Source organism: Photinus pyralis, unplaced genomic scaffold, assembly GCF_008802855.1.
Source record: "Photinus pyralis isolate 1611_PpyrPB1 unplaced genomic scaffold, Ppyr1.3 Ppyr1.4_LG2, whole genome shotgun sequence".
Classification (NCBI taxonomy): Eukaryota; Metazoa; Arthropoda; class Insecta; order Coleoptera; family Lampyridae; genus Photinus; species Photinus pyralis.
Window position 1 is genome coordinate 23,489,519 of NW_022170403.1, and position 12,010 is coordinate 23,501,528.

At 35.1% G+C, this 12,010-nt stretch overlaps 1 protein-coding gene across 1 annotated transcript in view; it reads right to left on the reverse strand.

Moving 5' to 3' along the window:
• LOC116162969 (tyrosine-protein phosphatase non-receptor type 9-like) overlaps positions 1–12,010 on the reverse strand; it is a 47,876-nt gene that overhangs the window by 23,625 nt on the left and 12,241 nt on the right. The window contains exons 2-3 of the mRNA XM_031476770.1: positions 2,882–3,115; positions 1,044–1,274 (exon numbers count right to left, since the gene is read on the reverse strand). Of these exons, the coding sequence (XP_031332630.1) occupies positions 1,044–1,274; positions 2,882–3,115 (465 nt within the window). The remainder of the gene's footprint in view (positions 1–1,043; positions 1,275–2,881; positions 3,116–12,010) is intronic.

A 12,010-nucleotide genomic window follows, 5' to 3' on the forward strand; every position in this document is an offset into this window, starting at 1 on the left:
CAATTACTAGATTAAAATATTAAATATTTAATTAAGAAGGAAATGAATACGAGTTGGTGCTTACGTGTATTTGCAGACTACTTTATACGGATTCGCAATTACCGCCCACTGCTACCGAAACCCATAGTCGTAATTTCTATACACTTTTTATGTTCTAGTTATAATTAATCATTTTCAATTGGCAATGGCATCAAATAAACATTTGAGATGTTGCTGTAACGCGATCTCCTTAGATAAACTCAATTATTCAAAGGCCTGAAGGTCCATTGACACAAAGTTTCTCGTTAAAAGTGTTTTATGTATTTTCAAGTTTTCGAATAGAAAAAGAAAGGGGCATTGACATAAAAGGTTGTATTATACACGTACAAAGCGGGTATAAATATGTACATACATCATCCCGAAAAAAAATGAGAAAAGTTAAATTTTCCATTCAATGTTAAGAGTGGCCATATGCCAAAAAATAAAATAAACCTATGGTTCACATCTACTGTAAAATGCGAAAAATTTCTGATTGATTTTGGGGCCGCGTGGCTCTATAAATTGTAGAAAATTTAGTCAATAATTTGGAAAAATGACTTATTTATAGTGGTTAAAATTTCCATTAAGCTACAGCTGTAACTATTTTATGTCCAATAAACCATCATTTTCAATTTTTCGTAAACATCCTAAATGAAAAACCGAACGTAAAGTGTTTACTTTTTTCCTAGCTGGCAACTATGCTTTAAACAGTTCTCGTCTGGTTTTTACATTAATATGCAAATTTGTATCTTCCCGTAGTTAAAAACAATTTCTTAGTCATCCTCGTTAATATCCGGTCGGTCAACCAATTGAACAAATTCTTATTTCCACGGGTTTAAATTTAGCGCGTGCAAATTAAATTTAAAATACCCTTCTTTAAAAAAAAATATACTTCGGAGGAAGTTGTTATAAATATAGGCATGTTTAGTCTTGGATTTCTTCCAAAAATCACACCTTTCATTTGTGTACCTATTACTTAAAATTTCATTGGAATATCACTTAAATTGCCCAAAGTATAAACTTACCTTTAATAATGTAAGAATCTTCTGAGAGAGGTCATAATCAAAATTGGAATATTTTGAATACGACATATCGTAAATGAACACGATTCCAGCTCGTTGTGTGATAGGATCCTGAAGTGCGGCATCCAGTTGATAAACAACTCCTTGTAGAGTGGTTTGGTGTGTACTATTTAGGGGTTGATGCCTGTGTGCCGTAAAAACAGCTATAGCTGCACCAGTAGCATCCCTTGTAGGCTGAAATAAATATTTCAATATCAAATTTATTATTACATAAGTAGCCAATGAAATTACTAGATTACTAACTTGTAAAATTTTTACAGGTCAGCTGTCAGTTTTACAAGTCAGTAGCGTTTAAACATGACGTTTACCCGTTTGCGTTTTGTCTTGTTAATCAACGTTTACAACTGAGTAACAAATAAATTTATTAATTACTTATTAATACTATGCTCGAATCCGGATTCTAATGATGAACCCATAGTACCACCAGCCGAGCTTCAACTCAACTGCGCCACACGGGACGATCGAGTGCTTTCGGAACCGTTCGAGATCTTTTGAGAGCAGTTCCACTTTCAACGCCGAAGTCATAAATAATTCGCGTGTATATTCGTGAGTGATAAATAATATTTTGACTGTTATAAATTAATTCATTTGTAGACTTATACATTTATTGTTAATTAATTGTAATAAACAAAACACGTATTTAAATTTACGTTGCACTTGTGTCAGGTGTGGGGTTGTGTGTTTAGTGCGTCATAAAAAATGGAATAACTGCTCCAATTAATGCAATCTGGTCAACAAACCATAGAAGCTAAATTCGAAGCTCGTCAAAAACCCGGTCCCCATTGAGATACAGAGTGTCCGTAATAAAATCGAGGATAAAATTCATACGGTAGCAAACAAAATGAAAGCTAAATACGATGAACTGCGAAAGGATTTTATGTTACTTACTGCAGAACACGAAAACAGTGAAGTGTTCTCTGTGATAGCACAAGATCTACTTGTGGTTCCAGAATCGTTCCGCAAAAAAGCTTGCGAACCATTATTATGAAAGTATTGGTGCAACAAAAGTTCGTGTTAGGCCACCAATCTTCGATGGAAAATCACCATGGTCCACCTACTTGAGACAGTTTTCGGCCACTGCCGCTACAAATAAATGGACAGTAGAAGAGAAGGCAACTTTCTTAATAGGTGCGGTGCGTGGAAATGCGATGTTTCCGTCGGATATATTTTCTTCTACGAATTTGAAGGGAATTGTCCTCCGGATGAAGTTTTCTTGGATTTGAGCTTCCAATGCAAGCAAATTTTTTAACTACCACAGGAGCGTCAAGTGTTAAAGGTTCGAATCCCATTTTGTTCTTTACTTTTATGTAGGTTTTCTCCTATACATGTGTTTAAAAACAGTTTATTTTCCTTACGAATTCTAAGTAGGAAGTTCAATCCCATTTTGTAGCACTGGTGCCGGAGTTACTGATCATTCATCAGTCCTAAACAAAATGGACTAGCAAATACAGGTTTTCTTTTTAATTTTACTTGTGCTTGGAAACCTAATAAGATAAAATGCGGAATTTGTTCAAAGAAGACGGATTCAATAAACCGGCTCCAAAGAACATGATCAATCTAGGTAGGAGATTGAGAAGATTTTGGATTTGTGACGGGTACGCCGCGCCGTCACTCGTACCGATTGTAGACTGGTCCTCACGCCCTCGTAAAGTATATGAACAAAATGGTTTTCCATTTATAATATTTGCACGTTTATATACAAATGACACAGAGAAAATCTTTTGACGGCCATAATTCCAAAAGAAAATTTATTCACTATTGAATCTAGTGAAGTAACTTACCAGTACGGTGAATTTCCCTGTATGCAGTTCGGATTTAAGTGGGTCACTTGCAGGATCGAAGTTCATCAATCCTTCCCTTTGCCTCGTAAGTTCATGTTGCTCAAAAAGAGCGATGGCGCGAATCACGTCAAATTTTCGAGCGATTAAAAAACGCACGGCGGTTGACCAACTTACCGGTCCCAGTTTACGACGAAGCCGAACTTTATTAACAACTTCTATAAAATGTTTCGTGGCCTGAAACAATTGAAAATATGTGTTAATAATCTGAACATAGAGAAAATAACATACGATTACAGCTCTATCCCAGTCAATTTTTATCTAACTAACCCTGTAATAGGACAAGTGGTCAAATGACTCATAATTTTCCATTGGAAGGGATTTTTATTATTTACCAATCGTTTTTATATACGAGTATTATATACGTATCCTACCCCTTAATTGAATGTCTTCGGCAATAATATTTTGTCCAAATGCCCAAAGATGTACTCGATAATTACCACTACTTTAAGTACTAATACGCCCACGAAATCATCTGACTGAAAACGGGGCGTGCCGTGCTTGTGACGTCACAGGGCGAACGCCGTTATAGCAGTTGTATTTAAATCGGCTTAATTTTCGAGTTTTATTTTGTGCTTTTGATACTGATAAACCTTATTGGACGCAATCCTGACTTTGTAGGTGCCGAAATCAAAGGAGTTAAACATAACTAACCCTCACTAGGTTATTCAGCCCTGTAATGTATCACTAACGTTAAACTTAACGTGCAGGTTATCTGTCAAAACGTCATTTTAGGGGTTTATTCTGTATATTGTCGTTAACAAACGATATTGTAATATTATCGATTTTATCTTGAACGACAGCTATATTCAGTACCTATCACTGTTATATCTCATATAGAATAGAAAAATATGCCCCTAAATAACGCAAAATAACGTTTTTTAGCAGATAACCTGCACGGTAAGTGTGGCGTTTCTGATAAATCTCAGAGCTGATTAGCCCTATACATATAATAAAGTAATAAAGTTTTCCAAAAATATAGCGAAAACGCATTAGGATACTACCTGAAATGTGCTAAATAAGCCGTTGAAGGCTTACTTTGTTACTGATGGGTATAAGCCGCACATTTAGTTGTATTACAGAGCAATGACAGCATATTAAATTCAAACGCGTAACGCGTGGCCTGCTAGCCGTTCCGTTCGCCTTGCGACGTCACGTAACGAGTCACGATACGGTGGGCGGAGTCTGGCGCTAACTTTAACAATTAATTACTGCTCTTTTAGACGTCGTATGTATTTTTTTCAAACATCATTGGCATACTCTAACTATTTTTTCCAATTTCAAAAAATGTGCAAATTCTTCATTCTGCGACACAATTCCAAAGATGTCCTCTAATTGAACAACAAATGACAGTTTCCGAAAAGTAGGTATTTCCTGATTTCTTTCTGATTACTAAAAATGCAATGAACCTTATTATATAGGAAGTGATTCAACATTAAAAATTAATATTTGCTTAACAAACTATGGTCCAAGATGTATATATTAAAAAAATTAGTGAATATTTCCGGTAGCATTCGAGCTATATCTCAATGATATACATCAGGGTCGCTGAAACGGTCAATTATCAGGGAAAATATACAAGATATCGAGAAAATGTTATACAATAGTTCTTGTTCTTAAAAGAGTTCTTCAATGTCTACTAGACAGTAATAATTTTAATTATACAAGGTTGCATTTTTTTAAAATGGAATACCACACCCTGCACATTATTCCATATTTCAATTCTTCTCTCAATTTGTAAGAAGCATAATGTACATAAATTCAATCGTTTTCGGGTTATCGAGCTTTAAAAATAAACGCTCTTGTTTTAAAATTTATTGAATGAAGAACAATAATAAATGACATCGCGAATTTCTTTTGAAAACATTCTGTGGTTTTGAAATGAACCGAATGTGATATTTATTACGATTGTTTGGAATCTGCAGTTCTTCATTTAATCATCCAATAAATATATTTGAATTGTGACTTAATTAATTTATATACAAAGTGTTTCATTTACCTTGAGGCAGTCAATTATTGCGGAAACTAGCGGCCTTATCAAAACATATTTTATATAAAATATTCTTCATACAGAGGGGCTCATTTAATGTTGCTATGCACATTTTCACATAACTGTTCCTTAAGGGCCAAATGTAGGGTGTGTCTGTTGTAAATAACAACGACACTTCTTGCTTTTAATTAAAGCAGTTTTTATACATGTCAACTTATACAGTGAAATTTGTTAAGAAGTGTACATAGGGATTCGCGTCTATTGTTTTTCATTGTGTCTACTTTTAAATGACAAAATCTCGCCTGAAAAAAATAAAGATCTGGCTGTTAAATTGAATATTGTTGCTGTGAATTGTTAACTTCAAAACGAATATGTGTGAAATTTCAAATTCTCTAGCTAAATTGCGAACAGTGATGTAATTGGATTTTCTTCTATGTACTATTTAACTTCATTTCTAGGCACAATTAAAATATGGGAAAAGGATGAAAGTATTTAAGAATTGAACATAGGAGATTTGTATGTTCAGAGTTAAAATTTACGTGTTGTGTATATGACATGAAAGCATGATGTCTTCTCTATGTTAATTATAATGTCAAAAAAAAACATAGATACATTAACATGCGTTAACATAGGGCAACTGAATTTCTTCAAATAGAAATCTATACTTTGTATTGAATATTTTCATTGTACATCGAAAAATTATAAACTTTCGTGGGAAACGTTTTTTCCCTACACTTACCATTTTACCAAAAGCGCGATTTTTGGGAAGCTGTTCTGTCACGAATTTGACACATTTTTTAACATCCTATATTTTCATACTGAACTCTATAGCAAGATCACCATTTCTAGAAAAGTAAGTTTTTGTTTAAAGACACTAATTCCGATCCGAGATTTCAATAAGAGCAAATTTTTGTTGGCTGTAATCATTAGTGAAAGTTTCGTGTAAAATTCTTACGAGGCCTACATAAACGTACCTACCTATTTTCTTTCGTAGTAAAATATTATAAAATTGAGTGTGTAGTATGCTATGGAAATTCTTCACCCATAGCTCGTGATAGCTATCTACACACGAAAGGGATGTCGATTTTATTTCAAATGATAAAGCACACGAAAAAATTCCGTTCAATAACGGTACCTACGGTATTATCGATAATGAGAGAAAGTGTGTGTCATACTGTATTAACATTTGAAGCTATATCCCAATTCGTTTCCGTTTATCTATTCATGCATACCATTACAATGAATAATGAACTGATTGACTGATCATTTTGGACACTAAAGAATAGTGCGTATGTTAATTATCTCTAGCAATGACAAATATCAATTAAGCTGGACAGCGATTTGCATTGATGAAAGTTGACGCACCAAAAAGTAGTGAAAGTATACTTACATTTTTTTAAAATTTTGATCATACTGAAGTAGAGTCATTGTAAGATTTAAAGTAAATCAGAGAATTGTAAAGGGCCATACAAATGTCCTTGTGCCACACATACAATGTCATATTTCAAATTAAATGATTGAATCTTGTAGTATGTCAATGCAGCTAATTATTGATACAATTAAAGTGTCGACGTAGCCAAACAAAAGTTACTTACCACTTTTTAATTGCACAATTTACACTTATTCCCAATTACAATAATTAACAAAACTATAATGCTAAATTATCGTTTGCTCATCATGTTTAGTTATTACATTCAATTATACACATTACTTATGTCGAAGAAGCACTACTGACTATCCCTACAATTTAAAACAAGTTAAAAAAGTAATTGTAAACGACTTACAAAAAGTGAATTTCCACATTAACAATGGTCTTGCAGTTTACTTTTATAAGAAACACAAATCACTTTGATTTTGTGCATGCGGAATAAATTTATGGATATGCGTTCAATTACTAGTAGGAAGGCTCTTTCTGTTAACATTTTGATTTTATAAGAAGCACCTTCAGTTGAAATTTCAAAAAAAGTGCTTCCCAAATCAGGTTATATCTGCGCATGCGCCGATCTATTTTTTTTCTATTTAACTTTACCTACTTTTATGAGTATCTTCCGCTGAAATTTCAGGAGAATTGGGTCCCAAGTAAACAATCTAGCCTGATGTGGATGCATAATAAATATTTTTTAGGAACCACTTTCCCTTAGAAGAAATCGGCTCATACATAATTTGTTTACATAAGTTTTTGTGTATTTTTTCGGTTTTTTATTAATAAGATTAATAAAATTAAGTTTAAATAGATATTTCCCTCTTCCTCTTTTATTCCCTTTGTCGTTGTAAATTAGCTACACTGCCGTCATGTCACGATTTGATAGTCATGGCTTTTTATTTTTTTTTTAATACCATACTTTTTAAAAGACTAGAACCGAAAAGAGCTGTTATGGACCGAAAAATCGAACCGTTATTTTTTTAGAACCGAAATCGGACCGGAACCGTTATAAATATTTTCGCTTAAATATAAACATAACGGGAACCGATATTTCATTTGGGTCCCTGCTTTTAATTGATATTTTCTTTTTCCAAGGCCCCTTCAGATATTTTTGCGCCTCCTTCACTTCTCTACCATTCATTTATTTCAGACCGCTTTCCAACTTTCCTCAGACTTCCTTCACGTCTGCTTCATTGATAGTTAACTTCAACCTTTAAACGCCCATTTCAAGCCATCCCTACTTTTCTTTCTCTCGCGATTTATATCTTTTTCACAGGACCTTCTGCTACCCCTTCTAGCCTGCTTGTTTCGTTTCCGCCTCTCCACCCCTTCATTTAAGCATTATGCGGGTCACTCTGTAATTGGGCGATAGCCTGTTGAAGGCTCGGAACAAGAGAGGGATAATAAATAAAAATAAATATATTTCACTTGCTCTTCCTTTACTATATTTTTTTGGTGGCCATCTTTCATGCCTCCTTCATTAATTATCTTTAGCATCTTTCACAACAGCGACGTCGTAAGTCAATAACGGTTGGGGGGGGGGGGCAAAAATCAGCGACCATTGAGTCTGAAAGGTCCCTCCCATGCAAAATTGTGTACGAATTAATGCAAACCAGTGGGTTTTTTAAGTGACTCTGAAACCCGTTTATTTAATCAATCAAATAATGTATTTTTGAAGGAAAAGTTTAAAAAAAATTTTAAAAAGTGTCGGAGGATGTCTATAGTTATATGCAAATGAGCAACTCAAAGACACTTGACTCGAATGAGAAAACCATAGCCATAGATCATTAATATTTTATTTAAAAAATAATGAAGAACTAGAAGATACAAAAGTTACAAAAATGTTGTTTCTATTTATTGCACTATTGAGCATTGTAAAGAAAAGCAAGTATACAAAATTAAATATATCCAAAAACTTTCCGCTTTGCCGCAGTTTTGCTGTCAAATCTTTTCAATACAGGGTGTTTACGGTCTTCTCTGTATCATTTTAAGGGGCGGCAGTACAGCTCAAAAGGAGTCGACAAACCCCACACCTTAGTAAAAGTTATAGCGAGATAATATTTGTTTTATTTTTTACATTAAACGATTAATCTGTGTACAAATCTAGCAATCTTACTACTCAATCAGCATTGTCCACTTAAATTATTTTTTACGAAGGTGTTTTGGGGTTTGTCGACTCCTTTTGAGCTGTACTGCCGCCCCTTAAAAGGATACAGGGAAGACCGTAAACACCCTGTATATCCTCTACTTCTACACTTTTTGTAATTTCTGCATGCACGTCATGCAGTAGAAGACGTGTTAGTCGCTTTTGAGTGATTTATCTACTCATTCTTAGAGGGGGCGCGGCCCCCTGTGTAATAACTGAGGTCGCCTCCTCTGACCCAAACTTCCGACGTCGCTGTTTCACAACTATATTAAGCTTCTTTACTTTTTTTCGTCGTTATAGATTTCTTATTACAATTTTTGTTCCGCCGACCGAGATCGTGCAGATTTTTCCATGGTATGTCTAATTCTATCCTTTCTTCTTTAATTCGGTCTTGCGCGTAGTTGTATTTCTTTTCCCCGTAGTTTCGTTGATTTTCTTTGGTACGCCGTTACTTTTACTGACTTTCGTCTTACCATAAGGGAGTAGTGTTTTGGCAGTCACCATTTATCTTTGGAGTGGTTTATATTTCTTCTGATGTCTGTGGGTGCACTCCATTGAATCGTTTTTACGCATCTGTATTTGCATATAAACAGGACGAGGTATGTTAGATAACGATGTATGATTTTTTAAGATTTTAGCTTCACTCAACCCTCAAGTTTACCTTCACTCATTGTTTTTGAGTTTTCTTTACGCCCTCATCGTTCTTTCTTTTGGACTACCTATGCAGTACGCAATTTTTACCCGGACTCGCCCTCTTTTTAGGATTGGTATTAGCGAGCGTCACGCGATGGATGAGTTTCTACATTACCGACTCAGAAAATTATACCTACATTAACCATGTGAATCTACTTCATTCTACCAACATTACTACCGACTTCGACTTTGAGAATATACCTTCCGAGGCCAGATTTTGATGCCGATTACTGTTGTGACTCCGAAGATTCATTATAATAATTTGATTACATTGTATCCTTCAGATTAGATGTGTTATTTGAGATATTAGCTACCGTTGCTTTGTAAAGTAGTTTTTGAAGTTACCGAGACTGTCCGAAGCCGATATTTACAAAATGTTTAGTTATGTTATTTGTTTTTCTCTGAAGGATTTGTTCATACTATCTGAGTTACATTCTGAATTGGTTAGATCCCATTGCTATTGAATAGAAATTGAGTTATTTGTGCATCGTAAAGTAGTTTTCTTAAATTAAACGTCACGTTTATGCTTTTATACAGATGTTGCACGGACAATCGTGGCAGAGTCAAATTTTGCTTGTGGCTAATTAACGTAAGTTGAATTATTGATTCTTATTGAGTATTAATTAGGGTTTTAGTATTCAAGTACCTGATCAGTGTCAGACGTTAGCATTGCTTACGCAATATTTTATGTGCCGCGCTATTCACTACCTCTTTTAATTGTTTGTGTTGTCTGTTACAGATTAGGCTGAACGCGCCCTTCTTGAGCTCAATAAGGCCGTTGCGACGTGTAGTTCAAAAGGTAATTCTTATTTTTCGTCCACTCCTTGATGTAACGTTTGATTACTGTTGTGTATTCAATTTAATTTATAGTTGGCCGGCCGAAACACTAGGGTTGCTAGGCATTAAATATCTAAATAGAATTAATAAAACTTCAACATCTAGTTTATAAAACTGATTTCTTCTTTCTAAGCCTTTAAACGTAATAATTACACACTGGTTTTCGATGCGAGTACAATCGAATTCGCTTTGTTTCCCCTTTTTTGTGAAGAACAATTCGGCTTCCGTGGGAAGAGAAACTGTACTGAAGCATTAAAATCATTCATTTCCTAGGTTTATGAAGCCTTAGATTCCACGAAAAAGCTGCTGCTCTACACTTTCCGACTTAAGTAAAGCGTTCGACTGTATGAACCGCTATACATTTCTTGCGAAAATGGAACGCAATTTCCGCGGCTCACCTTTAAATTTAATATCCTCCCATCTACAAAACAGAACACAACAAGTTGACCGCAACAATACCCTCAGTCAAACATTAACTGCAAAACGTGGCGTGCCCCAAGGATAACTTCTGGGACCGTCTGTTTATAAGATATATACGATCTACCTGCGCATTTCCAGACTAGAGTAATCATATCTATGCAGATGACATAACCACTCTGTTAAATGAAAAAACAGCTGAATTAGCTGATAGACAGATTGCAAGAAAACGTCACAGCGGTGAAACAATGGAAATGTCGGAACGGGGGTCACTCTCTAAATGCCAAACAAATATTTCAAGAACGCAAACGGGCTATGAAGTCTAGAGGAAATTGTTATTATCTCTCTCTTGTTCTTGTGACCCGTATAATGCTGTTTAGAGGTGCCTCTGCAGAAGGTCATAAAGGCGTTCTATACTACTCCGGTATTTACCTTACGAATTAGGAAAACTGCAGGAAAACCTAATTCGGAGTAGCCGGCAGAATGCTCGAAACTGGTCTAAGGTAATTCCCAGTCTGCCACAGATGAAAAATTCACCTCAACCCAGATTTGAACACCCGACCTCCGGATTTATAGCCCAACGCTCTATCATTGAACCACAAAGTCCAGAATCCAGTGTTAATTCCAGACATCTATAGTAAGTATGTATTGTCTTTTTGCTTTGGTTAACGTAGTTTTAGTACATTTAAATCGCGGTGTACACGATTTGCTATGGTGGATTGGAGCTCCAAAATGGTGAATATCAATCTCAAAAAGATTTGAGCTAAATTTCATGGCCACGCAGTTTTGCAGATTTCGCAAAAAAACGACAAATTGATTCAACATTCGAATTTATTAATTACATGGCTCGGGGTCAGTTACCATGTTTTAACTCGTTAATGAAAAAATTGGCCGTCACATATTTCATTCATACAAATAACGTTATGAAATTTCCCTGAAGTACATTAAATTTAATGAGATTCGCGAAATTTCTATATTGGAGTAGAAGCACTCAATGAAATTCTTCTCTAAACGTAAATTCTCGTGTCAATCTGAACGCGTTTGCAAAACAGCTTAATCTCCAAGGAATTGAAAAAGTGAAAAGAGGTTATTTACTAAGAATCAATATCTGATCGACCCCGATTTGGGAAAAACAACGTACTGAATTGTTTCCACTCGGAGAAAAGTCCTCCCTACCGATATCAAATCAACGCGCCAATAACAAAAATAAACTCATGAGCTATTTTCGTAAATGCACCTTTTAGTTTGAAATAAATGAAACTTCCGGTGATACGTTCCTTCCTTACGACGTAATAAAGAACTCTTTCAGGAACGAATGTGTAATGTCGCACGATTTATGATCTCCCCATTTCGGAAGCGTAGACTTCATTTTTAGGGTTCCGTCAAAATCTGTTAAATTACGCAAGCTCTCACATAAATCGAATTTATGTACGATTTTAAATTTGCACTATACGATACCGATTCACATGTTCCGTTGTTACGTAATTGAAACGGTATTGTTTTATGAAAGAGAATAGCGGAAATAATTTCCCGATGTGAGGGCGGTGCTTAATGTTTGTTTCCTCA